The 26,928-nt window shown below is 40.7% G+C and overlaps 7 protein-coding genes across 7 annotated transcripts; 6 read left to right on the top strand and 1 right to left on the bottom strand.

Annotated features, from left to right (window-relative positions):
- Positions 1–3,558: 3,558 nt before the first annotated feature.
- Positions 3,559–5,395, bottom strand: LOC6628994 (casein kinase I). The gene has a single exon (XM_002052061.4). The coding sequence runs from the start codon at positions 5,322–5,324 to the stop codon at positions 4,338–4,340; it is 987 nt and encodes a 328-aa protein (XP_002052097.1). The 5' UTR covers positions 5,325–5,395; the 3' UTR covers positions 3,559–4,337.
- A 119-nt stretch (positions 5,396–5,514) lies between these two features.
- Positions 5,515–6,009, top strand: LOC6628995 (uncharacterized). The gene has a single exon (XM_002052062.4). It carries the CDS (start codon positions 5,515–5,517, stop codon positions 5,902–5,904), a length of 390 nt encoding a protein of 129 aa, XP_002052098.3. The 3' UTR covers positions 5,905–6,009.
- Positions 6,010–9,541: 3,532 nt separating this feature from the next.
- LOC116651583 (protein insensitive-like) lies at positions 9,542–10,327 on the top strand. Its single transcript, XM_032438226.2, has 2 exons — positions 9,542–9,678; positions 9,736–10,327. The coding sequence occupies exons 1-2, from the start codon at positions 9,602–9,604 to the stop codon at positions 10,256–10,258; spliced, it is 600 nt and encodes a 199-aa protein (XP_032294117.2). The 5' UTR covers positions 9,542–9,601; the 3' UTR covers positions 10,259–10,327.
- A 935-nt stretch (positions 10,328–11,262) lies between these two features.
- LOC6628997 (probable proteasome subunit beta type-2) lies at positions 11,263–12,235 on the top strand. The gene is made up of 2 exons (XM_002052064.4): positions 11,263–11,430; positions 11,492–12,235. Exons 1-2 carry the CDS (start codon positions 11,340–11,342, stop codon positions 12,094–12,096), a joined length of 696 nt encoding a protein of 231 aa, XP_002052100.1. The 5' UTR covers positions 11,263–11,339; the 3' UTR covers positions 12,097–12,235.
- Positions 12,236–12,909: 674 nt separating this feature from the next.
- Or23a (Odorant receptor 23a) lies at positions 12,910–14,223 on the top strand. Its single transcript, XM_002052065.2, has 2 exons — positions 12,910–13,647; positions 13,706–14,223. Exons 1-2 carry the CDS (start codon positions 12,917–12,919, stop codon positions 14,145–14,147), a joined length of 1,173 nt encoding a protein of 390 aa, XP_002052101.1. The 5' UTR covers positions 12,910–12,916; the 3' UTR covers positions 14,148–14,223.
- Positions 14,224–14,667: 444 nt separating this feature from the next.
- Positions 14,668–16,234, top strand: LOC6628999 (probable proteasome subunit beta type-2). Its single transcript, XM_032438465.2, has 2 exons — positions 14,668–14,837; positions 14,909–16,234. The coding sequence occupies exons 1-2, from the start codon at positions 14,741–14,743 to the stop codon at positions 15,481–15,483; spliced, it is 672 nt and encodes a 223-aa protein (XP_032294356.1). The 5' UTR covers positions 14,668–14,740; the 3' UTR covers positions 15,484–16,234.
- An 8,449-nt stretch (positions 16,235–24,683) lies between these two features.
- Positions 24,684–26,490, top strand: Trf4 (TBP-related factor 4). The gene is made up of 2 exons (XM_002052067.4): positions 24,684–24,826; positions 24,879–26,490. Exons 1-2 carry the CDS (start codon positions 24,807–24,809, stop codon positions 26,395–26,397), a joined length of 1,539 nt encoding a protein of 512 aa, XP_002052103.1. The 5' UTR covers positions 24,684–24,806; the 3' UTR covers positions 26,398–26,490.
- The last annotated feature ends 438 nt before the right edge of the window (positions 26,491–26,928 follow it).

Below are 26,928 nucleotides of genomic sequence, written 5' to 3'. Positions count from 1 at the left end.
TCATGCTTTGAGGCTGAGTCTTGCTTAAAAGTTCTGTATTTTGTTTCGATTCTGTTTATGGTGAATTTTTGATAAGTGGAATCCGAGTGGGCTACTTTTTTATGCGACTTGATGCCTTGCTTATACTACTCGTTATGCTGCGTTATATAGGGTATAACGAAGTTTGCTAAATCAAGTTCCTGCTGTGTCTGGCAATAGAGCTGGCGAAGTTCTGATTTTAATTTAGATAAAGTGTGCTATGGAAATCAGCAGCAATGGCATTTGGCATACCTCCACTTGGTTTATCCAAGCTCACATCAGTAGCACAAAACTAAACACTCCATAAACACACAAATCCTACGGGGTGGGGGCGTGAGGAGGATCAGGTAAAGCTGTAAATAGCGCGCTTTCATGTAGATAATTAATCACTGGGCACTGCTAACAATTTTCTGCGAGTTATTTGCAACCGCTTTTTGCATTTTGCTATCCGTGAAAAGTTTGGCTCGCTTTGGGTTGGGGTTTCGGATTTGCGTTCGCTTCGTGTTGGCTGCGGCTTGTTTTGTGGCCAATCTAAATGCATTTTATGCAAATTTATTTCTGATCTTATCGCACAATTTTCAAGTTCTCAGCCGTGGCGGGGGCACTGTGTAGTTTTCAATTTATTGCTTAAGCTTTCGTGGCAGGCGCGGAAATGAAATCAATTATCCGCCCTGTTGGCCATTCGATGCACGAAAGGAAATCGAAATTATACGAATTAAGTGAATGCCATTAAACATTTCACCCGGCTCCGGGCAGTATGGGCTTAAGCTTTACCTACGGGAAATTAATATACTGGTATCCCTCCGTTCGATTCGATTTAGCCGTGCTAATCTATCGGGATGTTTACGTATCTGTTAGCGAGAGCCAGAATGTTCTACATTTAACTGCATTTAATATTTGTGAAATTTGTATTATTATTATTTTATTCTATTCCACATATTAGGTTGATAAGTAAACGGAAAGCTTTCGAATCGCTTAAGCTGTTGGGTTTCTTTATGTACACAATTTAAAAACGTTGGAAGGGGGTGAACTTTTGGCCCGGGAAAAGCGGCTAACACCTGACAGCATATACGCTTTGTGAATGTGCATATTATATACAATCGGGTATTTACAATTCTCAGTACTTATTGCTGCCTCCTCTATGCATTTTGATAAGCAATCGACTCTAACTACTAGAAGATGAAAATTGGCAACGAAAACTATTTGAACATTGCGCACACATGCATAACTAAGCTGGAACTGAAGTGGAATGAAGCGGGCAGGCTGTGGACTGGAGTGGAGTGAGTGTGTTGGAGTGGTGCTCGTGCATAAGGACGTGGCAGTTGCAAATGGCAAAATATTTAAATGTAACTCAATTTGGAACGCAATATTGCGCTGGAAACCACTGCAATAAGGATGCAGGCCAACAGCAAGGAGAAGACAGCAAGTGTGCCATTCTACCATAATAACAAGATATTTTTATTTGATTTATTTATAAGTGCAATTTGTGCACATTTCTTTTGCAACGCTGCCAGTCCCCAATGCCTTTTGAACTGTGATACACACACATGCATGTACACACATATACGAATATAAGGCGTGGTCCTGCGACTGCAGGGAAATGCAATGTTTTATTGACGACGGGCAATTCAATTTGCAGTCTGTAATGTATTTTGATGTCAATATGCAAGCAAAAATACTAATCAATAATCAATTGAATTCAATTGAAACGAGTCTAAGTTTCATTCCTAGCATAATGAGTAATATAACACTACGCACAACCACAAAATATGTACACAATCAAATATGGGATTTAAGATATTTAAAACAACAATTAAGTTCATATCTTAAAGAAAACTTTTAAATGTTAAACAACTTGTAGTCAGCATAGAGAACTTATGAAAACAGAACACATGGTGGAAATTGAAAAGACCCAGATTCTATTTCTAATGTGCGTGGCAGAAAAATATATACTTGATATAAGAATAACTGTGACAAATCAATTTATAAATAATAATTAAGATTTCAGACTACAAATATTATTCGAAGTAAAATCAAGTAGACATCGGTCAACGAATATTAAATTAATCAAAATAGTTAAACTCGAAGTAAAATTAAAAATGTTTAATATTCCTTCCTTCCATACCCTGTTAATTAACCTGACATTCAGTTGTAAATTCGGCATATCCAGACGACTTTTGGCTTATCTATGCACACACCTTTAGAAAAATGCTAACTGTTTAGGGCTGCTCGAAACGGTGTGAACAAACGCAAGAGAAATATTAATACGGACACCTTATCAAAAAATGGCAGCAATCAGCACGCTCAGTTAGCACCTCATTATAGGCTCTAAGACAGGAAGGGTGCAGGCAGCCAAATCCTTTGCTGACCAGCCCATACACCCATACCCATACACACACACACACACACACACACACACTTATGTTAAGCGTGGCAGCAAAAACATTTCGTCTTCTGCGGCCAGCCCAGTGGCTCTTGCTGTATCCGTCGAAGCGGGTTTGCTACACGCCCGTCAAAGCCAAGTGGCGTGTCAATTGGCCATTAACATGGGGTCCTGCCCGATAAATATAAACACACAGCGAGCAGCTCTTCAGGCAGGCCTTGCCCTGATTGATGCTGAAAGTGTGAAGCCAGTTAGCCCACCTGTCTAAGTATGCTCGTATTTTCTGCTATTGCCAGGCGGTCAGTTTGAAAAATATATTTCAACTTAAGGGTTGGCTGTCGTGTTGTCAGGGGGAATTGCTGCAAGTTGGCATCCCAAGCGTGATACGAAAAATTTTAATTAAAAAATTAAATGCGGCAACACTTGGAAATTTGTAAGAAAATGCTCATTAAAAGTTTTCACCTGGTGAGATGCTCAAAAGCGCAAATCTCGACACTAGTTTTCTTTTTTCATGTAATTATGTGCATCAACAAAAAAAAAAAAATAGAGAACAAACTTGCAATGCAACTAGAATGCATAACGAGCAAATACCCTGTGCACATAACTTTAGAGAGATTTTAATATGCTAACATATATTTTTATATTTTTCTGATTATCATATAGTGATCGATTTCAAATAAAGTAAACCCATTCAATAAATGAAAATGTAAAAATTAATATTTTAGATAATAATATATTCAAAATATAAACATAATGGAAAAGGTTAATCTTTTCATTGTTTTTTTTTTTTTTTAATTACTTCGACATTCCCTAGTTCCCTTTCTTGGATTCGAACTGTCTCTGGCATAGTTAGGCAACGAGAAATTTTTTAAAAATTTTTACGCAGTGCCTGTTTTATTTTACGTCCCTTGCATACCAATCTTCAAGATACCCTCTTCACCTATACATTTACAGGGTATTCAAACCTTGCTCTTGTGCTGCATGCAATTGTTTTTTCAGCGCCTTACACCCTATTTTCTTTACACACTTGTGTTGTGGCAAGCCAGGCAGGGACTGTTAGCACAAAATGTTTTCACTCTTGACATGATTTGTGAGTTGGCCGTGCGTTGAGTTGATCTAAAGCTCAATTAACTTTTAGTTAACTTTTCGTAAGCCTACAGAAATAAAATTGAGATCAAAATTTAATAAAAAATAACAACAGACTAGTACATTTATAAAAATATGGCCGATTATACAAACATCTTCAGATGCCGCCGAATGGTTGTCGTATTGGAGACAACCCTGCCTGCCTGTCGAGGAAGCCGAAACCACACCCAACTGGAAGAATCATACCACAGCTGGATGTAATGTGTGTGTGTGTGTGCCTAAACATACATTTTAATAAATCTTCATACTGATAAACTGTGAGCAATTGACGTTTTATGGGCGAGATTGGGTTCAAGCAGATCTGCTGCTATTATGCCGTGTTATGTGCAGCCAGGTCCCAATGGAGCTGGGTGGGCGGGGTTTCGGATTGGACAGTCGGAGAACTGCAAGCTAAATCAAAAGTGTCTGTTCGGTGTCAGTTTAATTGCAAACGTAAATTGGATGCTGCCATTTACAACGTTTTCATTTGCTACGAATGCTCCGGCTCCAGCTCCAATGTTGGCCCTGACAGACATTTCTGGCAGTTGCTTCGAGTCCTGTGCATGACCAGGACGCCGACCCATCCACACACACACACTAAATGCAAACGTTGCACAAATCTGAGTTGTGTTAATTGGACTCATTTTAGAAAAGTTGGAATTGTCTATTTCGGATTGGCAGCTCGGACGTTTGACAGGCTGTAAAATGGATTGCAACCAGAAAATCCTGGCTAAAGGAAAAGTCCTCATTTATTACAATACACACACTCTCTTTCTTTGTAAAAGATTCAGAATATAATTATATGCAAAAATCAATTATAAGCAGACTCGTCAGCCTCCTCCTCGTCGTCAATCGCCTTATTCTCGTTATTGCTCTGATCCTTAATTGATTGTATTGTATGCCAGTCATAAACACCATCGTTCACATATTTAAGGCGATTAAATAAATCGCTGAAGCTGCGCCGCAGTCCCAGATAGTTCGGTTGTTTCTCGAATCTAATATTGCGACAATAGATCAGGTACGAGGCGAACTCATCCGGAAAGCCCTTGCAAAGCTCCTCCGGCTTGATTGACTGTTTTTTCTCGGCCAACATCTCGTACTTCTGATGTTTCGGCCCCGATAAGCCCTGCCAGGGCAAGCTGCCACGCAGAAAGTATATGAGCACATAGCCCAGAGCCTCCATATCATCGCGTCGGGCTAGCTCAAAGCCCAGCAGTGCATTGATCGAGGCGTAGCGTGCGGTGCCCGTCATCCTGTTGCCCCACTTGAAGGGTATATGCTCGTTCAGTGCGGAGTCGTAGTATCTTTTTGCCAGACCGAAGTCAATGATGTACAATTGATTGTTATAGTTCCCGACGCCCATCGCAAAGTTATCGGGCTTGATGTCGCGATGCAGAAAGCTCTTCTGATGCACAAACTCAATCCGTTCGATCATCTGGAATGCCAGCATGAGCACCGTCTTCAGTGAGAAGCGGCGCGAACAATAGTTGAACAGATCCTCCAACGATGGGCCGAGCAGCTCCATGACCATCACATTGTATTTGGGCTCAGTAAAATAATCATACACACGCGGTATCCCAATGCCCGAAAGCAGAAATTTATATAGTTTGAACTCAAAAAGTAGCTGCGGATGATTCGCCCCAGTGTGCTCCAGTTTGAGTGCTACGCGCCGGCCATCGGTCTCGTCCTCGGCCATGAAGATGTCGCCAAAGGTGCCGTTGCCAATTTTGTTGATGATGCGGTATTGGCGTATATAAACGACATCCTCGCTCCCATTACTAGTCGGCTGGCCAAACATGGTAAGTGGAAGGGAGGCAGAGATTTGTCCAATTTGCACGCTTTTTGTTTGTTTCTCTCTGTTGCTCAACAGAGTTGCAGCTGCTTTCTCTATCGTTTCCGTTTGTTTCACAAAATTATCGATTGTTTTTATCGTCAGTATTTATCGTATCGTTGCGTTTGCAGGCGTTCTCACTTTCAACGTTTTCACTATGCCGCTGCATTTCGACGTTATGCGTTCCAGCCACGAGAGACGTATACAGCAACTGGAGCAGGAGGTTCTTGATTGTTGCCGAGAACTTAATAAGCTAAAGAAGGAGAAACAATTTCTGGAGAATCAAGATATGTTCATCAACTATATGAGGACCGAGACGCATTTAATTTGGAAATTCGACATGAGCGAGTTTCCAGTGAAAAACATCAAACTGGAGCTTAAGAATAAATGCATCAAACTGCAAGCCTATCGCAAGCAGAAGGGTCAGTTTATGGAGGTCTACAGAAAGTTCCTGTTACCAGACATTGTTGAAATCGATCTGAGCGCTAAAATGGCCATCAATGGTATTCTGACCATACAGGCTCCATTAAAGGCGACAGGTGACTAAGCTGCAGTCAAATTTTGGATTATATCTTTCTCACCTACCTCAGCTCAAAATGGGGATGACTTTATTTTCTAATAAATGCTTTGCTATACTTTCGTAAAGTACAATTGTTTTGGGTCTCCAAGTTATTCGTATCGTTGGCATGGCTCAGATTAGAGCGGTGCCCAGCATTTCAGGCCGGGTTCCGCAAGGCAGCATGAGTTGACATGTGTTGGGCATATGGGGCATGACTGGGCCTCTGGAACACATGGGAACAAACTAATTTGCGGCGTTGGCTGCTGAAATTGTAGTTGAGCATTTAATCGTTGCTCGCTCCTCAACGCATCCAGAAGTTCTCTCTTCAGATCCTCCACATATGATGGACGGCAATCACAATTCGCAGGCTGATCACTGCTCAGCTTCGGACAGCACAAATTTCCGCATGCTTCCTGATTTTTCCACAGGGGATTTGCAGTGCAGAGCAATTCTACCTTGTTATAGCATGGCGCAGTTGCTGGTGGAGAATTTAGAGTGCAATGCGCAACCGATTTACACGGTTGTACTTCGTTTAAACATTTACAGCAACACGACTCTTCTGCTCGGCAGGCATTGAGACAGTGGCCTGCTCCGACTCCGCACTGCATAGCTCTGCCCCTATATGGTGTGCTTTCCAGAAAAGCAGGACTATCACAGACATTTCTTTTGCATGGTTGATTTGGCTCAATTATGTTAAAAGATATGGTACTGGCTTTCTTACATCCAGTCTTCGGTTGCTCGCATTTGGCTGTGGAAAGTATAGGCTTTGGCGTTATGATGGTCTTTATGCAGGTAGTGCTGGTTTTAGGAGTATTAGGTTTTGATTGATTGCAGCGCACGCTCATAAAGTCATTTTCCGTACAAGCGATACTCGTACGGCTTAAACAAGGCGAAGGTGGAATCGACTCCGACACGGTAACTCTACAGTTGCTTCTAGAGTTACAGGGTAATGGGGGTCTTGACATGCTTAAGTTACACTTGCTTCCCGAACACACGGGGTTGCATGCAGAGTTCGTTTTAATGGCACAAGTCGAAGGTATCTTATGGCAAGAGCTGGCGCAGTTGGGCTGTTCCGATAATGAAGGCTTCTTACATGACGATATTATTCCACTGGGACAACAAGGTAATTTTGTGAGGGAGCAGCATGGCTTGGGCATATCCGATACTGCAACGCAACTGTTGATTCTTGAAGCCAACTGGCATCTTGTTCCACTATGGCATTTCGACTCCAAGTGACATTTGTCTGCACTCGACTTCAATTGGCATTTTGCTACACTGCTTGTTTTGCAAACGGGTTCGACCAATGTGGTTGTGATTTTGGGCGGTTCGACCAAGTTTCCGCTGGTGGTGCAAATAGTTAGGTGTAAATTTATTGTACTAGGCACAGTAGGAGTTTCCTTTTTGGAACAGATGGAGCAACAAGATTTCCGTGCGTCAACCTTCGGGAAGCAACAAGGTGTAGGTTCCTTAACATTATTTTGGCAGCTATAAGTGCCGCATCCAAGATCGTTATCTGCATTGTTATTAGCACAGCAACAACGGATTGGGGCAATATCCTTATCGGCAGATCCACAAGAGCCGGTTGCCTCAACACATGCTGCTTTTTGAAGAAAAACAGCACCTTGACACGATGGCTCGTCCAAATTTCTGCAATATTCACTGCAGCATTTAGAAACTCCCCTGTTTTCACACTCAAACTTAGAGTTATTTACCTTCGGAAGATAATTGGTGCATGACATGCAGGACAGTTCGTCACCACATCTCTTCAGGCATCTGTTTTTGTATACCGTTGGGTAAGCGGCGCATCTTGTTTTCCGGATCGATGTGCCGCAACAGCTGGGTTTAATGGGGCAGTTTGGGTACCGCCCACACCTAACGCCACATGATATGCTGCTGAAGGAATTGCAGCAATCAACGCAGGGTTTACTATGCATACGGTTCAGATTGCAGACTGAAGCCTCAACCGGGCAACAGTATCGCAGATTGTGCCTCCGGCAACATTTTATCCGAGACTTGCATTTCGACCGCTTAAAAAATCCAGAAACTTTTTGCTTTAGCGACTTCTGGTTGCATTTTCGAGGCACATCACAAAACTGGGAATGACTGGGCCGAGTTAAAGGATTATAACCATGGCACGACTTCTGACAGCTACTTGGCGGCCAAGGCTCTATGTATGTTTTGACCGGCCCTTGTGGATAGGTCATGCTATAGATATCACAACCCGAGTCTGAGCACTTAAGCTCCGGCTCATAATCAAAGCTTGAAATATATTTTCGCTTCATTCTCTTATATGGGATTTCAACAGCCGAAGCACGAGAGCATAATTCGTATTCTGGATATCCATATCTTTGTTTGGGCATTGCTGCACATTTTCTTGCTTTTTTTAATATGTTATATGGTATCTCACAATCATTAGGGAAAAAATCAACAGATTTCCTTCGAACGGGTGGAAATCTATACATCTCCGGATCTTCATAACAATCATAATCATACTCATAATTATTATACCTATTAGGCTTTGGGTAATAGTATTTTCCAGCGTTTGGAATTGCTGCATTGTGATAAAAGTCCCACTCTGAACCGTAATGTACTGGTGAATACATTGGCTCGGGATTATAGTAGTTATAGGCTGCCACATAATTAGGATCGGTATAACCAGAAGCCTGCCTCTTTTCTTTATAAGGAGCTTTGTTCAATAGCTTGTTATGAGTATACTCATTATGCCCAGAGGGATTCAATTTGTATGATTTATCAGTCACTTTTGTCGGAAAGTCGCAGTTATAAAAAGCATTGTAAAAGTTATTATTTCCTTCATAGTACTTTTCGTGTCGCACCTTCCTTGAATGATCCCTTTCCCGAGTGCGCTCTCTATTATAGCCAAGTTCGAATGGTTCCTTTAACGTTTCTTGTAATAGCTCTCGTTTAGGTTTTCTATGAGTCCGTTCATTGTTTGGCTTATAATTTGCAGAATTATAATTTCTTTCATACGAGTTCAAGTTTAATCGGCTTGGGCATTCGTAAGACTCCATGAGATTTCGCCTGTGCGGCAATTGATTTGTATGTTTATTATTGTACTTTGGATAACGCTCAGGCTTGTAGGGCGGTTCCCTTAGACTTTTGTTATCTTGTTTATAGCTAAGGTGATCGAAACTCATAGTTGACCTCCTACGTGTTGCATTTAACCGTCTATGATATTTGTCGAACCCACTCAAAAAACTACGACTTTCGGCAAAAAATTTGTTTGGCACCGCACAAGACATCGAACTATCATTATTGCATTTATCTTCTACAGCTCCAAATAGACCTCCGCCTGGATTTCGCCCTAAAATGCAATCAATCTATGAAGCATGGAGTGTCCAAGCTTTGATATATGGTTTAACTCACCATTTTGATCTGGTGTAACGACATTGTTGAAATTATTGTTACGATTTTGTACAACCTCCGAGATGTCAATACTAAAGCACATGGATATTCGTTTCAATTGGTCCTCGTCTTCCTCCTCCTCCGAGTGCATGAAGCGCAAGCTGCTTCGCGTTTCCATTTTAGGCCATACAACAAAGAGAACCGCACAACCTCATGGGTCCACCAGCCCAAGCTTTACTCACATTAACTAACAATTTTTGCGCACATTTGTTTTTCGTGCTAATATGCTTAGAATCATCATAATATTTATCGACATATCGATATGTTTCATTCCATCGTTCCACATGAACTACAACTTGCAAATCGGTTTGCTCAGTTTAAAGAGTTACGCCATCTTAGGTAAGCGCTGGCGTATGTGTTTGTACAGATGTTTCTTAGATTAGATTTCACTTTCAGTGCAACTGCCATGTCGGTTATATCTCGAGCGACACAAACGGAGCCCGCGGATCGTCTGGCAGCTATACAATTGCGCTTGGAAGAACTGAAAAGCGCCTTGCCCGAATACGCCGACTTGGCAGCGAATCGTGAGGTGCAGTTTTTGCCAAAACCCATACCTGAACAAATAAAGCTGCACAGCAAAAAAGAAAGATCAACAATCTTTATTGGCCCCAACCTGACCAGAGTCGATCGGGCCGCCTATCAGCGTATAAATTGGGACTGTTACTCACTGGCCACGCGGGCTCTATTGGACGCAGTCTTTGACAAGCAGACACTGGCCACGAGGAATATTTCGGGCATAAAGCTAGGCTCAATGGGCCGCATGCGGTCCACGGATTATATACTAGATCCGCTGAAGGTCAGCGATATTGTGCAGCTGGTGCAGCACAGGTGCAAGGTCAGCGAAACAGTCATACGAAAAATTATCACCATCAAATGCTCGGACACAGCCAATACCAAGCGCTTTAAAAATATTATTTAAAATATCACAATGGATAGTTCTGTTAAAGTAAAGATTTAAATATTGTTTGGTTCTCATCTGCGGCTTTGTGCTGGCGTTCAATTGCAGCGCAAATTATTTTATACTGATTGAAAAGGCAACAACAAAGAAATCGGACGTCATTATTATTTCAAGAGTCCTAGAAAATATGCTCTTAATTGCGGAAATATATTTCCATTTCAAAAATGGATGTGATAATTATACAGAAATGCGCGCATTACCATCACATTAAAATCTCAAACAATAGAGACAGTAAAATGCAGCGCCCGAATAATGAAACACCAAAACCCAATGCCGCCGAATACCGAATGACTGAAAGCGTGTTCAAGTGCGGAAAAGCTGAAAATTATTGTGAAATGAAAGTGCTTTTTAAGTACCCTCCCCCTGCATTTTTTTCAGAACGAGCCACTCGTTACCCTCCCCGGCAACGAATGCAGTTTCGCGACAGGCGGCAATCGCAATTGCCGCAGGCGACGAACATTACGATAGAGCTGGGTGGGATTATCTAGCTTAAATTGTAAGCTTTATGTGCAATCAACTTGGTTTTAATTCAACCCATCAGGTGTAGCCATACTCATATCGATATTAATCCATCTTATTCAAGTTCATATTGTGTAAATATATTAGAAATAATTATTTCGTAACCAATCAAAAGGGTATCGTTCTTATACTGTGTCGCATCAAGGCAAATATCTTTCATGTTTTAAGGAAATGGTGAATTCTTACTTAGTCCAGCAAATACTACAAAATATTGAGCCTGGTTATAGAATATATTGTTCATGTAACAGAGTATATCGACCAGATATAATATTTAGGCTGGACAAAGCTCTATAACTTAAGGACTGAGTAAAATAATAATAATAATAATAATATATAAATACCTTATGTTATAGCTGGTCAAATATATTCCCAGATCAATAGTTATCCGATTTTTATTTCTGAGTACCTCAAGTAGTTTTTGTTTAAGCCATCAATTTACTCCGAGCTGCATATCGTATAAACTTTTGCTCAAATCCCGTTTATTTTATATTTTTATATTTTTTTACTTTAATATCCAAGCAAAATGGAAACAGTCCTGGGATTGAAGGGAAAGGATTTTGTTATGCTTGCTTCCGACACAATGCTGGCAAAATCTATATTTTTTTTAAAGGACAGTAAGTATACCTTACCTGGTTGCAGGGTGCTGAGCAGTTAAGCAGCGGTTGTTCCTTGCAGACAATACAAAAATACGCCCCATTTCGAGCAATAGCATGATGGCGGTTGTTGGCAATAACGGCGACACCTTGCACTTTGCCGATTTCATAGCAACAAATATTTCACTCTATGAAATCAGAAATGGCTACGACATGGACACGCCAACAGTTGTTCACTTCACACGCAACCATATCCTTGACAATATACGTAATAAAGTAAGCTCTCAGGTTGCCATGCTGCTGGCCGGCTATGATTCCGAATTCGGACCGAGCTTGTGTTTTATAGATGCCCAAGGCACCACTATGCCACTCAACTACTCCGGGCATGGACTGGGACATCCGATATGCACAAGCATCTTTCATATGATGTGGAAACCAGATCTGACTTTCCAAGAGGGAGTCGACATAGTTCGCAGGTGTGTCGTGGAGATTCAAAACCGATTGGTCATCAATCTGCGCAACTTTGATGTCTTTGTAGTCGACAAGGACGGAGTTCGCAAGCTGCCGCCATTCGGTCCAATGGCAATAGGTGCTCCTATGCCTCTACTTACTACTTTAGCAATAGGCAATCAGCAAGTGCCAAAGTCTGTTTCGAAACCAGAAATAAAAGAAGAAAGTTTAATATAATACTTGCTTTAAAGACTGCTCCAAAAAGTCTTTGAAATTGATTGACCGCCACCTCTATCTAGAAGTCGGTATCATTTAACTTTGGCTGAACTGTGCCATATGGAATTAATTTCACAATTAAATTATATATATATATCTATCTATGTCTTTGATTTCATGGCGCCGCAGATATAAATACCCTAAATATTTACAGTTTTCAATATGTTATTCTTATACGACTTTTAAATTTGCATTTCCGCAAGCTTTGGGCGTGCTCTTGTCTGTTTCGAGCCTGCCGATTGTAAATTGCTTACTGATCGAAACATTTGTTTATGTATTTAAGTGCCAAAACGTTCATAGAACCTATTCGCCCCGGAATTCCAATTTAATTATTCTTATAAACTAAACAATAACTCAATTTAGTTTATATTAAATCAGTCATCAAACTTGGTTGGATTCATAATAAAAAACTTTTGATGTGGACTTGTCTTCAAGAAAATGGACTTATCTAACCATATTTGGCAGATGGACCTCTTGATAGCCCGAATCTTTATAAAAATATTTATGGAGTGCAACATTTTCAGTAGATCGGGCAATTATAAATAAAATGTTTCTGCTAATGAACCCAAAGTGAAGCGTGCATGTTACAAAGCTGTACTGTAATACCCTCTGACAGGGTATACGAAGGCTTTTCGCAATTAAACGTCGCAACGCTTGTCTTTGATGTCGATAATTGTACGAATTAGCCTTAAATGCTGTCCACACAGTTGTCCAGGTATAAAAGCCGCTAGTTTGGTTCCCATTGGTCTTAGATTTGGCTCAAAAGGACAACGCACAAGTTATGTCAGTCAACGGAAACAGACGAAGCGTCTACTTCGGCATTATTTGGTGGGCGTGGCGATTGTTAGGCGCAGTTGAGCTGAATGCCAGAAGTCTAGGCAGCTATCGTTTCTGGAGAGCCGTGGCCTTAAATGCTATCGTCACAGCAGCTTTCCCGGTGATGCTTATTTTGACAACGCTTAGCTTTGAGCTGCCGCTGGATAATCTGATGAACTTTAACATTTCGCTCACTTCGGTGGCCACCTCTGTGAAGTTCCTGATCTATGTCAGGCAGCTGAGAAAAATTCCGGAGATTGAGCGGCTGTTGGCTAAATTGGACACACGCGTGAGCACGAACGATCAGCGTGTCCACCATGCGCAGACGAGCCGAATGTTGAGCATTATATCCACATTGTATAAGTTGAGTTATGGTGCGACTGGCATTAACTCGAATGTAGCCGTTTTTTTTCGCGAGCAACGCTCTTTGCCCTTTCCGGCCTGGTTTCCATTGGACTGGACCAATTCGCTGACCAATTACTTCATTGCTCTGATGCATCAGTTTCTCGCGATATCCATGCAAATCCTGCAAAACTTTGTAGATGATTTATTTCCGCCTTTAGTGTTTATTCTCATTGCTGGTCACTGCGATCAGCTCGTCCTGCGCCTCTCAGCTATTGGCTACGACCAAAGTGATCGGCGCAGCAACGAGCAGGAGCTCATCAAATGCATTCGGGATCATCAAATAATCTGTAGGTAAGTCGCTCAATTGTTGTTTACTAAAGCAGTTGTACATTTTTGCGCTAACTGGCAGGTTGCACCTGCTCGCCATGGAGGTCATCTCGTGGCCATTACTGGTCCAGTTTATTGTGATTTCCATTGATGTGGGCGCCGCCTTGTGCGCCCTGCTCTTCTATGTGGAGAGCATGCAGGAGCGTCTATACTATGCGTCCTTTATTTTTGCGCTGGCCATGCAAATATTTCCTGTTTGCTATTATGGCACCCTGGTGGAATATTCATTTGGACGTTTGCACTTTGCGGCATACAGCAGCAACTGGGTCGACCAGAGCATCACCTACCGAAAGAATCTGATTATCTTTGTAGAGCGAACTCAGAGGCTGCCAAAACAACGTGCAGGCAACTTTATACCAATTGCGCTAACCACCTTTCTAGCCAACTGTAAGGCGGCCTATTCCTTCTGTACTCTGCTCGCAGACAACGGGACCGATAAAGAGGAGCTATCAAGACAGCTTTAAAATCATATAATATATATATAAAAGCTTTTCGAAAAACGTTTTAGGTGTTCCGGAAAGATTAATTGGAGCTTTAATATCTTTTCAGCATACAATTTTATGTTGCTACTTTAAAAGCTTTACTTAATATCTAGAAAACAATACGAGCAAAAAATAAATTGGCATTTGATTATTTTCTTTTTAAATAGACGTTAAATATGCCACATAATATTTAATGGGATCAAATCAATGTTAAGTGTTTGCATATGAAAGTAAAATATTGAAAAATGAACTTTATTTTAAACTCTATTACTCTGCTTTCCTTTACTCTTTCTCCCTCTTTCTTCCTCTTTCCCTTATATTTCTCTCTCTACCTCTCTCTCTCTGCCTTTCTCTCTGCCGTATTTTATTCCTTTTTGTGAGACACTGCCATTAAATTTAAATTATGTCCAAATTAACCCCAAAAAGCCCATTTTTTAACATCGAATTCATTTGAAGCTTTTATGAGATTAACTGCATCGAGTTATCAATATGATTTCATTCAAATTTACGAATTAAATTTGTAGCTCAAACTATTTTCTTTTCTTTGGAGGCAAATATCAAAATTAATCTTCACAATGGCAATGGAAACGATTTTGGGCATAAAGGGTTCGGATTTTGTGATGCTTGCTTGTGATACAATGCAGGCAAAGTCTGTGATCTTTATGAAAGATGGTAAACCAAAGCACTCTCAGCACATATATATATATATGAATGAAGTTTATCATTAAATAATGTTCAAACAGATCAGTCAAAAATTCATCGCCTCTCCGAGTTCTCAATGCTAGCCGCGGTGGGTGATGGCGGCGATACGCTACAGTTTACTGATTATATAGCCAAGCACTTGCAACTATATAAGATATCCAATAACTATCATTTGACTCCACGCGGCACAGCGCACTTCACGCGCAAGAATCTTGCGGACTATATAAGAACAAATACCAGATACCAGGTATCGATGCTAATGGCTGGCTACGATGTCATCGAGGGACCCGATTTGCATTATATAGACTCTTATGGCGCCGCAATGCCCATTAATCATGCTGGCCACGGGCTGGGCAGCCTGTTCTGCGGCAGCATTTTCCAGCGGTATTGGACAGAGGGGCTTAAACCGACCCAGGCCTACGATATATTGAAAATGTGCGTGGCCGAGATCCAGAAGCGTTTGATCATCAATTTGCGCAACTTTGATGTGTTCATTGTGGACAGGAATGGAACCCGTCAGCTGGAATCGATCAATCCGGCCTCCTTTGACGCTGATATGTTATGTCTTTCGCTCTCAGCTAGTATTCAAAATTTAGGCAAAAAGTCTTTAAGATAGATCTAAGTATGGATGATATATGCACATATGGCTATCACCTTGCAAGTTTTAATGGGTTAAGCTAAATGCTGTGGATATCAGTTGATGTGTTAAGTTCTTTGAGAAAATTCCGAACTGTGGGTATCAGACAAGCAAAAAGCCACAGGAAACTATAAAAACTCTTTATTAGGCCGTCTACCTTCTATCAACTAGAAAGAGCCCAAGGTTAGTAAGTGGTTTTGCAGGAAATTGGGAAATGCATTTCCACAGCTCCGGGCAACTAAAAAACGGAAACGTTGACAAGTATGATAACATAACTCCACTAATTCTTTCTAAGGGTAAGGGATGGCATCCCCAATTTTTTTGGGCATCTGCCGCTTATCAACTCAATAAATTTTCTACTTCTGCAGTAACTAGATACTGATCCTCAGTAAGGCAGAATTTCTGCGGACTGCACTGCTATCTTGCACAATAATAGCTAGATTCTCCCCAGTTATTTTCTTCTAATTTTAGACATAACTTTTCAGCCCACTCTGAGGAAATTGTAAATCCTCCCGACATTTTTGACATTTTGTAAACAAGTCTGAGCTTACGCTTATAAAACCTAGCCCTTTAGCACATTCTCCATTTCATCAATCAATCAGTGTGTCAGTCATACAGCTAGGGCAAACAGTTTCATAATATAGATGCTGATAATAATATTAGGTCTTTCAGGTTTATATATATATATATATATGTTATTATAATAGACCCATATGTAATATATATATATATGCGTATTATGTATATGAGTATCTGAATGTCTAGCACATTAAATGCTGCTTAGCTTTTATCGATCAAAACTTTTAATGGTTAGAGATAAAACCTCGATGGGATTAGTTGGATAGAGGGGAGCTGGTGATTTAACTGAGGACATTCTATGGTTGGCTGCGTTCATGTATTAGCATATGTGGCCTGCCTGCCTGCCAGTATGAGGATTTGTTTGTGCAACAATGGGTAAAGTTGCACATAGAGCAACACATACACACACACACAAACATACACAGCATACATGCTGTGGCATATGGCAACGTCAACTATTGCAAATCGGAAGCAGAAAAGCCAACATGTCTCTATTTCCCCATTTGAACACAGCAGTCAGTCATGCAGTCGGACGGACAGACAGCAAAACTCATAAAAATGTGCACAGCTTGCAACAAAATGCAGTTGCATGGAACGTCTGCGTGTGGCATTGTTGTTGCCAGCTATCGAGTGTGGGTGTGTGTGGGTGGTGTGTTGCCAGGAATTGGCCGTCAGCGATTTTTATTTGTTTGCAGCCGACGTTGCCATCACTAATTGGCCGCACATGCCAAAGTGTCACTCGGCGAGATGTATCGCTCGCCTGAAGTGAGTTGCTGTATGGAGCTGAAACATGAAAGCCCGATGAAAATGAACAAAAAAAAAAAAAATTGAATGCAAATAAAGTAAGAGCTTGCTTGATAGATATACAACAAATCTGTTAACCAGCGAGTTATATCAATCCAATGTACGTAATCGAGAAAAAATTCATTATTCGCGCATGAAATCCCAAATGATTTAAGCATACATTTGGTGATTACATAATAAAATTGAATAACTACTGGAAATTAATATTTAATGAATGAATTATATACATATTTAATTGATAGAAATTGAACGAGATGTCGAATATTTTCGTTTGCATAACCCTTAATATGACTATGTGTAACTATATTTGCATCCACTTCACATATTGCTATTATTATTATTATTAATATTAATATTAATATTGATAACACGACACGGCTTCCCAATTAAAATCGTTTCGAGATAAAATGCAAAATTATCTAAGAAAGTTTTTTACGAGTAGGATTAAACAATTATTATTCAAGTTGTTTCCAAATGATAAGCTTTGTAAACGAAAAACTATTCATCCATCTATTCATCAAAAATTCCTTCTATTCACGCTTGCATCACCTCAGGTAACTAACAACCAATCAGTCAGTCAATCAGTCCGTCAATCCATTAGACAGGAGTATTCACATAGGCTGAAATATGGTGTATGTTCTCTGGAAAGAGGTTAGCTTCGTTGATTCATGCTAAGGAACAGACCTACATATTTAGGTTTAAGCACCTGCTTACAATGTAAACAAATTTCAACTCGAGTCACTTGAGGTACTTCTGTTAAATTAATGTGTTTCTCGCACCTTCTGAAGAATACTTGTGTACATGGCAAAAACTTTTGGTTTCTTCTTGAACTAAGCTCTTAGATAATGCGCTTGTAAGTCCTCCCAACCACCACAAACACACCCCTCATGTCACCCCCTTTTTTATGCACGGCATTCGCAGGCACGACATGCCAGCAATTTGTGACGTTTAAGGACGCAACTTGGAGGCAGCGACTTCTTGACAGGACATTAACTTGCACATGGATAAGTTGAAGTGGAAGACAGTGCGAACTGTCTAACTGTTTTGTGTCTCTATGTGTGTGTGCGAGTGTGTATGTGTGTGTCATATGACTGCTCTGATGATGATTCATGATGATGATCTTTGCCTTTGCCTTTGCCATTGCTTGCAGTTTTTGCCTTGGCTATTTTCGTTGTCATTTTTCACTCGCAAATGTTGTGTGTGGTGGGCAGTGAGGGGTTCGGCTGTGGAATGTATTCTACGACTGATAGCAATGTTTGCCTTCCGACCTGCCCGCCGGCCGCCTTTTTCGACAGCCTATTAGTTTTTATTATTTGTTGCAATTAGTTTTCGGCCTCGACAGGGCCCTCGTCTGTTGTGCACGGCCCGACGCGGCTCGGCTCAGCTTTTATGACACTTTTGTGCGCATTTTTCAACGGAATGAGCGTCATCTGTTGCCGCTGGGCTGCTGTTTTTCTCGCTGCCATTGACAAAAGCCAAACAACAGCAACAGCAACAAGAATAACGACAATAAGTGCGAGCTGCCTGATATCTATGATAAATTATGGCCAAAAGTCAAAGTCATCAATCAGCGGACCATGTTCTATTTGCCTCGCTCGTGGCCATTTGCCATTTGTGTAGTATGCACAACGACGGAGCCACGCCCACGCCCACGCCCACGCCACGGCCTACGCCAAGGTTTCTGTTAAGGAGGGAAGACATTGTACATCTGCTAGCCAAAAGGATTAAATATAAATCAGCAGTGCGTTGTGTAGCTCAGGTGTCGCACATTTCGATTTAATTTTCATTAAAATTCAGGCATTAAATATGCAAAAGGTAAACTGCGGCAACCGACCGCTTTGGGCCCCCACCGCATCGGCCTGACCGAAGCCCATTAAAATTCCTTAAAGACCAGGCCAGAACACGGCTTGGCACGACTCCTTTTCATTTTCGAGTGCTTATTAATATTGCAAAGCACCAGAGCCAGGATTTGCGGACATTATGATGCGGTGAATGCGAATTTATGCGACTCGTTGCCCGACCACCCCACGTCCAACCCTGCTGGCTGCAGCTATAAAATTCTCTCGCCCAGCTTTTGCCTTTTTAATTATGCATTTTTATCTGGCAACAGTTGCCGAGTGGGCCAAGCAAAGCCATTTTGGCAGCTATTTTTGCCACTTAGCTATATCAACGGCACATCTATTGCATTAACAACTCTTCACTGCTGTCCCACATGGCGTATGCGCAATTTATGAATCGAGCTCTCAGCACATTGCATTGATCACCTCTGAACAGCCGTCGAGTTGAATGAGCGTTCTCGTCAGTGCTTGGCACTTGTGCAACGCCCCCCTCAGCCACATTCAGTGCACGAGTGCCCCTCTCTGCAAGAGGGCAGACACGGTAGCTGCCGCCTGTCAAGTTGTAGACGAAAAATCCTTGACATGCATTGATGCTGTCAACCGCAGGTTTCTGGCACTCACAATTAGAATCAGTTGTAGTTCAAATAAGTTTGATTTTAGGAATTATGAAGCAGATGATAATTGAATGACCTTTAATCAGAAATCTGGATAAAGAGTGTATCAATGAGACAATATTATATATTGAATGATATGTGCCTATTTGCATCTTCTCCTTTTTCTTTATTTTATAGATTCAATCTTTCATTCTTCCCCTCTGTATATATTTTATAACCCTTTCAGCTTTGTATTATATCGCTAACAGTGTAAGAACTTGAGCTAAATGTCTGCTTGTCCCATCCCCTGGACACGTACTTGAATCAAGCTTAAAATGAATTGAAACCTTTTTTACCTCAACACCTACGCAATTTACCTTCACCGTGCCATACCGTGGTCCCTCCTGGCCGCTGGCGCATGTTTTAGATATGCAATGCGGATGCCTTTGGGAAATTAACGGCACATTTTAAGAGCACCGTCAACGCTCGCTTAAATGTCTTTCATTGTGGCAAGACTTCAGGGAGTATTGCGCAATCAGCGAAATTTGCACAATTTTAAGATGTGTGTCGTCAACTGGAGATTGAGAAAAGGGAAATAGGTGAGAAGGTAGAGAAACCCGCAGAAAAGAAGAACAAAGGCTTAACAAATATTTGGGGATTCATTTACATTTTGACATATCGGTTCTCAACCTAAATCATTTGGCTTGTAAGGAAATTTGAGAAAAGAAATTAAAGAAATCTGCAAATCCAAAAATAAAGTGTTAGAAATAATAATTTTAAAAATGAGCACAGTCATCGCCAGATAAACTGTCCAAGTCACTTTGGCAACTCAACAGTCAAGATTCGAGTTCGTCTTATCAGGCAAGTTGTTGAATGTCGGTTTGTTTTTGCCGCAGATCAGCGATATTTTAAAACATACTCACTAAATTATAGTTTACAATAAATTAAATATCTAATCACATGCAGCTTGTTCTCATGCTTAGCAATAGCTTAACGTGTAAAAGCTGATAAAAATGAAAGAAAAATTTTAGATGAAGAAGGTACCTTCAAGGTAGGCAAATATTGCACTTGTTTTCAGTCAATTCGAACTATGGATTCATAGTTTACACTCATTTAAAGATTTTATTATATAGAGCTACGATTTTTAAACGAGTTTATACTATTAAATTGCACACAAAATTCGCGGTATACCTTCACAGCACTTAAATCTGTCATGAAAATGTGAAGTTGAAAATTACATCATGTTATGCCCGGCCAGAGCCGATAAACAGCCTATAAATCACTCACTTTGATCTCATCGATATTTTCCCAGTGCAACAATTTTATTTCGTTGCATTTTGGTGCGCATAAATCAAGTTGCATGTGGAGTGCTGCGCGGGGTGCGCAACCCAATCAACCGACTTGCAACAATGCCAGCTTTAAATACCAACGACGGCATAATTTATGATGGTACGCAGATTCCACAGAGTCGCATCGACCGGAGACAGATGTGACATCTACAATGACCAGGACCACTGGGCGCGAATGGAGTGTCGAATTTTGATAAAGGCTGCCGGAATTTGAAAACATCTTTCAAAAGTTGAGTTATAGGCTGAGTAATATTAGGGATGAAGCTCTAGCAAGTCTATAAAACATTTCAGGGCATATATTGGAACACTTTAAGCAAGTTGGCAGCCCTTAAAATATAACGCTATCAAAGGGGATTAGAAACACCTCAAATTGGTGTTCCTATGAAAAGTGCAATAAATATTATATTATATTAAATATATTAACTCCAAGCTAGTTGCCAGCTCACAAATAATTTAGATAGATCAGAGCAGACATCCCTTAAATTTGGCCAATTCATTGGTTTCAACAACATGACTAACAAGGTGGCTTCATTCTTTCGACTAATCTCCTTGAATGTAACAGAATCAAAACTTAAAATTGGTATAACTATAAAGAATATAGTAATTACTTTCTTCAAGCTATACCCATCGGGATTAACAATTACACGCTTCAATCTTGTAAGCAGGTTGGCAGCTCTCCCATTGACAGGATCACATATATTTGTGTACATGGAATATTCTATGTACTCGTAGTCTTGTGTGCGAGTGTGGGTGAGCTGAAATATAGAAAAAGTTGCAGTTGAACTTTTCAGCATTTGTCAGAGAGTCAGAGGATTTGTTTGCCTTTGGGGGCTGGCCAAAGCCAACAATTTTGCTGGCTGGTCCGCTCCTTCCGTCGTAGTTTTGTATTTGTTTGTTTATTTTACGTTCGCCCCACTATTTGTTTTCTTTCCAATTTTGTAATTTCAAACTTTTTCTATTGATTTCTTGGCACGCATGAACACCTTCAGCAACAGCGCCGATGACGACAGCAATTGCTATTACGAGTCCTGCGGATGGATGCGAACGGATGTGGATGCGGGTGATTCGAAGACAGCAAGTTGCAAAGTTCTTAGAGCACAGGGGGGCCAAGAGACGAGCACTCAATTTAAGTTGTGGGCGAATGGGATTGCCTTGAAGCTGCAGCTGCAGCAGCAGCTCCTTCGTCTTGACCATGCGTGGAAATGCACAATTTAAAAGAAAACAAAAAAAAAGCAGCTAGAAAGATAGAGAGAAACTTTCTAATGCACTTAACACTCTATTTCGCAGCCAAAAACTGTCAGCGGCACTTTTCAACATTTATTAATGTGTCAATCGGATGGAAACTTGTTTCTGCCCTCTACACCCATTTGAACCTTTATATTTTCCACGGAAATTCTTAAATAATTCATATGAAGCGCACACAATATATCTCACCTCAAGCGAAAATCTTCAATAAATAAAAACTTGACGGTCAAGGGCCTTACAGGATCATCTCTGGCGAATTCTGCTTGGTGCATATAAATGAATAACTTAATGATGTCTGAAGCTCCAAGAATAATTTATTTTAAAAACTCAGCTTCATCGTCGAAAAAAAATTCCAAAGTGGGCTGAAAGTTTCCGGACTTGCTTTCGACCCATAAAATTCAGATTCAAATCATTTTTTTATAATAAGTAATATAATATGATTAGATCCTTTTGTTTTTTGTTACTTTTCATGAGTACAATAACATAATAATAAAGTCTAAAAAATTCCTTTGATTTTATATACTTTTTTTTAATACATTATCTCTACTATTTCCTATTTCAAAAAATTTTACTTCATTTAAGAAACCTTATGCCTGCCTTTTCTCATCCAAGCTAAAAGCTTACCTACAAAATAGTTGAGTATTAATATTCTAATGTTTAGTTGCCATTTGCAGCTCGCAGCGTGACTCGCTGCAACTTTAATGCTCAGCGAGTGTTCATCAAATATTCCAACAAATTATAAAAGCAAAAGTCGCAGCACAAAACGATTACATGACTCGAACCCCCAGTGGAAATCAGCCACAGAGGGCAGCAAACCAACTGCGGAGTAATTCCTCGAAATGCACGTCTCCCCGCCTAATGGCGATTAGGTAAATGAAAACATTGCGTGCTGGCGACATTTTATATGCGACTGCTTGTCGGGCACAGGGCGCCGCTTTATTTGCTATATTTCATGCCTGCCTGCACTTATCTCCAATTGTTCATCACACCCACCCGGCAGAGGCACCCATTGGGTCAACTGCGTCTGCGATTGGAACTGGGACTGGGATTAAAACCGAAACTGTGGGGCTGGCCAAATGTCATTTCAGTTGGCAGCAAGCTTCGTTTCAACTTTACGTCCTAATTACTCGCACAACACAAAAACGCCACTTCAATTTGAATTAAAATGAGTGGGCAACACCGCAAGGCTAACAGACCATGGGATTTACCCATCGCCCATGGTGGGTCACAGCTGGCGCCACAGTTTTTAATTACCGCCTACACAAAATTACCGCTGCACTCCGACCACGAAAAAATCTATTAATTGCCGACTGTGTGGGGCGTCGCTTGTAATGGTTTATAATCGATTTAAGCAGCGCCATTATGGGGCCCCTTTCTAAATTGCATTTTCGACTGTGACAAATGGGATTTATGTTGTACAACTTTTTAGATTGTTAGGACAGCGGACTATGAGGTTATGCCTAAATATTACTTATATAGACAGGGTGCAAACATGTTCTTTGGACTTAAATACAAATAAATATGGGGCGATTACATAGATGTGTAGAAATTTGATCGGACTTAAATAAACTGACACTTGCGCTAATTGTAAGCCCCTAGTCAAAGAAAGTATTTTGTTCATTCTTATATTTATTTATTTTCAGGAAGGGTTTTTGTGCCTTCTTCGATTTTCAATACTTCTGCCTAAGATTTAGTATGTTATATTGGAATAATTGATTGATTACATGAGAATCAATCGATATTCGGCCGCATTGGTTAACCCGTTGGATTGCGGTTTGCTCCCTTTTCAAAGTGAACTTCCAATTAGAAGCTGTTGCATGTAGCAGTTGACCATCAAAATCAGTCTAGTATAAGAGACATATTCCTTTCTCTCAGTCTCCGTCTGTTGTCGTCCCTTTGTCACCATGTGCACCACCATCATGGATGGACTGAGGTTAGCTCGTTATTGTTGCCACTGGCTTCGCCGTCAATTGCAGCTGACTGCACCACAAAATTCAACGCAATTTGTAAAATGAAATCGATTCAATTGATTGTTGACTTCGCCAAACACACACACACACACACAAACAGAGAGATGCACACACACACATGTGGCATTGTGTGTCCCTTATAAAGCACTGGATGCCATCCTGCAGGAAGCAAGTGCCAGCTACGGTGACAGGTGTCTGAGGGGTGAATGTGTTCAATGTTGTTGTCCTTTGCCGGCCTTTATTCAGTGTGTGTGATTGTGTTTGTGTACGTGTGTGTGTGTGTGTGTGTGTGTTTTGCACTTTGCTTGATTAAATTTCAATATTTACTAAAATGTCGCTGAACTCTTTTTGACAGCTCTGTAAATTTCATAACCAGAATGGACATAAAATATGGTCAACAGTGTGTAAATTTGAACATGACAAGGACATAAAAGGACATAAGTGAAATGAAGAGAAACCATTCGATTTTTTTCCCCAATCACAATTTGCTATAGTTTGTCAAGTGTTTACAAGAGTTTTATTAAAGCGCAGTCTCAGATCAAACTACAAATTCATTTTTTATGCAGTTAATCAGATTTAAATGGAATTTTGCTTTTCATAAAATATTTATAAATATTTTCATTTGTCGATAAATATTATTGATGGCTTTTGAATATTACTAGGATTCGAATATTGATAAGTTTTAACAAACAGAAACTCATGCCATTTAAAATTATATATGTAGGATGAGATCCTGCTACTTTTCTCAAAACACATGCATACATATTACATTAGGTTCTTAAAAAACGTTGATTTTACTATCACAATTGACAACTAATATTTAGATTTACACTTTTGTCGCTTTAGTTTGGTGTCTCTCAAAAAAAAAAATATTTTGCATGTTTGATAACAACTTGTTGCTTTGAGCAGATAATATTATTAAACATGGATCCTATTGAAGATAGGTAAGTTGTATTTTTGAGAATTCGTAGCTGGGTTCTACTAATCGTACATCAGTGTGTGTCTTGATAACGATAATGAAAAGCTTGTCGCTGTTCGCAATAATAATAATGCCGAGGAAACAACAGCAGTTTGTTTAGAAGTAAATGAGGTTCCGAGTAGTATCAACGACGAAGATCAAAATGAAAAGATTAAAGGCTTAATCAAGATTGAGTTGCATGGGGAATTGGATTTTCCAGGATATGCACAACTTGGAGAGTTGACTCAGTTTGATTTCCATGAGGAATTGGATTATCCAAGTCGTATCCAAGAAGCTCAAAATGAAAATATTGAGGATTTGGTACAGTTTGAATTGCATGAAGAGTTTGATTATCCAAGTCGTATCAAAGATAAAGATCACGATGAAAAGATTAGAAAGTTGATTCAGATTGAGTTCAACGAAAACCCTTATGATATAAAAGAAAAGGCACAAGATGAAAGTATGAAAGATTTGGTTAATGATGACAGTCCCTGGTACGAAGAGGAGGAACCAGTCTATAAATTTGGCAACTCGAAGCAAGTAGAATCAGAGTATATTGATTTAGACTGGGACTTTAGTTTTGGTAATACCAAAAGTGATGACGATATAATTGGAGATTTTGTCAAAATTGACTTTCCCAAGGCAGAAGATGGTAGCGTGAGCGGTATCTACAGCGGCGATATTGATTTATCCAAAATGGAAAAACTTTTCGAGACATCGGAGATACTTTCCTTGAAAGAAACTCTCGAGCTAAGCGGCTTTGAAGATGCGCAGGAAAATCCGGTATGCTCCGATACCCACTCTGTCGAGGGTAGTTGTTGCATTGACAATGAAACACCCATAATACCTGACTTTGAAATTGATTATGATAACATTTATGAGAACATCGCAAACGCGAGCAAAATTGAAAAGCACCTGCAGCTGCTTTATAGACCCTTCACCTGCCTCGTAGACGTCAGCTGTCGTTTCAGCCTGTACGAGCTGGCGATTCTTTTGGATGACGCCCGCTATGAGCCAGCCCATCATCCGGCATTGTTTGTCCGCCTACGTAATCCTAGTGCCGAGATAAAGATATACTCTGGCGGCAAAATAACCTCCATGGCCCTGACAGCAGTTTCCGCGCGCACAGCTCTGCTAAAGGTAATCCACATGGTCGAGGAGCTTGACTACAAGGCGGACATCACGCACTTTTGTAAGAACAATGTGCATGCTTCCTTTTGCCTGCCCTTCAAAATTGACCTGGAAATGCTGAGCGAATTGCATAGCGAACAGATTTCCGCTAATCGTGAGGTCCGACCCTTCATCACCTACAAAATCGATGGGACAGCAATCAGATTCGCAGTGTTCGCCAATGGCTATGTGCTCGTCCTGCACTCCAAGCAGCACAGCGAGACTCGAGCGGCCATAGCTGGCTTTCTGCCGATCTTGGCGCAATTTCAGAACGGTTACCTAACTCCCTCCGAGAAGTACGGCACCCTGTGTGGCGATATCTCGTTTAAGCTGCTGTGGGAACGCAAGCTCGAGGAGGATAAGGAGGGTGTTTTACTCTATTCATGAGGGCTGCTTTTCTACAGTATTTCTTTGTCGTTCTTCTTTTTTTTTGTTTCAAAAATGCTGTGAACATTTGTCATAAACCAAACTTGTGTAGTACGTGCACTGTTTACACTCTGAAGTTTGGGGCGCACTCGCCAACTTGTTTAAATACGTGATTTATTTACCATCCAGCTGCTGCTACGACTGCGACTGCGACTTCTACTGCGACTGCGAATGCTGCGGGGCCATCACTTTACTGGCGGTTGGTTCTGGTAACTGAATATAGGGCTATGTACAACTCGAAAGCCACGCCAAAGTTGCCAAACACAACCAGCAACACACAGCGCACACACACACACACACAAACACACTCACACCTCCACAAATAGAAGAACAACATACAAATTGCAACAGAAGTTGCCGCAGAAGTTGCAACAACTGTAGCTGCAACAGGCGCATACATAAATAACGCAACACTCTGCGCAACACAATCAGTTGAAGAAGATGTCACATTATGCGGGCACAAAACTTGCTCCAAATACGTTTTAGACGTGC

The sequence above is a fragment of the Drosophila virilis genome, chromosome 4, assembly GCF_030788295.1.
Source record: "Drosophila virilis strain 15010-1051.87 chromosome 4, Dvir_AGI_RSII-ME, whole genome shotgun sequence".
Lineage (NCBI taxonomy): Eukaryota > Metazoa > Arthropoda > Insecta > Diptera > Drosophilidae > Drosophila > Drosophila virilis.
The sequence above is the reverse complement of the archived record's forward strand: the minus strand, read 5'-3'. Positions and strand labels throughout refer to the sequence as shown.

What these genes read in the sequence shown, in the direction of transcription:
- LOC6628994 (XM_002052061.4), bottom strand. Translation starts at nt 5,324, where the DNA reads ATGTTTGGCCAGCCGACTAGTAATGGGAGCGAGGATGTCGTTTATATA.
- LOC6628999 (XM_032438465.2), top strand. Translation starts at nt 14,741, where the DNA reads ATGGCAATGGAAACGATTTTGGGCATAAAGGGTTCGGATTTTGTGATG. An exon ending in TGTGATCTTTATGAAAGATG is followed by an intron (nt 14,838 to 14,908) that starts GTAAACCAAAGC and finishes ATGTTCAAACAG; the next exon opens with ATCAGTCAAAAATTCATCGC.
- LOC6628997 (XM_002052064.4), top strand. Translation starts at nt 11,340, where the DNA reads ATGGAAACAGTCCTGGGATTGAAGGGAAAGGATTTTGTTATGCTTGCT. An exon ending in TATATTTTTTTTAAAGGACA is followed by an intron (nt 11,431 to 11,491) that starts GTAAGTATACCT and finishes TGTTCCTTGCAG; the next exon opens with ACAATACAAAAATACGCCCC.
- Trf4 (XM_002052067.4), top strand. Translation starts at nt 24,807, where the DNA reads ATGGATCCTATTGAAGATAG. An exon ending in ATGGATCCTATTGAAGATAG is followed by an intron (nt 24,827 to 24,878) that starts GTAAGTTGTATT and finishes ATCGTACATCAG; the next exon opens with TGTGTGTCTTGATAACGATA.
- Or23a (XM_002052065.2), top strand. Translation starts at nt 12,917, where the DNA reads ATGTCAGTCAACGGAAACAGACGAAGCGTCTACTTCGGCATTATTTGG. An exon ending in GATCATCAAATAATCTGTAG is followed by an intron (nt 13,648 to 13,705) that starts GTAAGTCGCTCA and finishes GCTAACTGGCAG; the next exon opens with GTTGCACCTGCTCGCCATGG.
- LOC116651583 (XM_032438226.2), top strand. Translation starts at nt 9,602, where the DNA reads ATGTTTCATTCCATCGTTCCACATGAACTACAACTTGCAAATCGGTTT. An exon ending in AAAGAGTTACGCCATCTTAG is followed by an intron (nt 9,679 to 9,735) that starts GTAAGCGCTGGC and finishes TTTCACTTTCAG; the next exon opens with TGCAACTGCCATGTCGGTTA.
- LOC6628995 (XM_002052062.4), top strand. Translation starts at nt 5,515, where the DNA reads ATGCCGCTGCATTTCGACGTTATGCGTTCCAGCCACGAGAGACGTATA.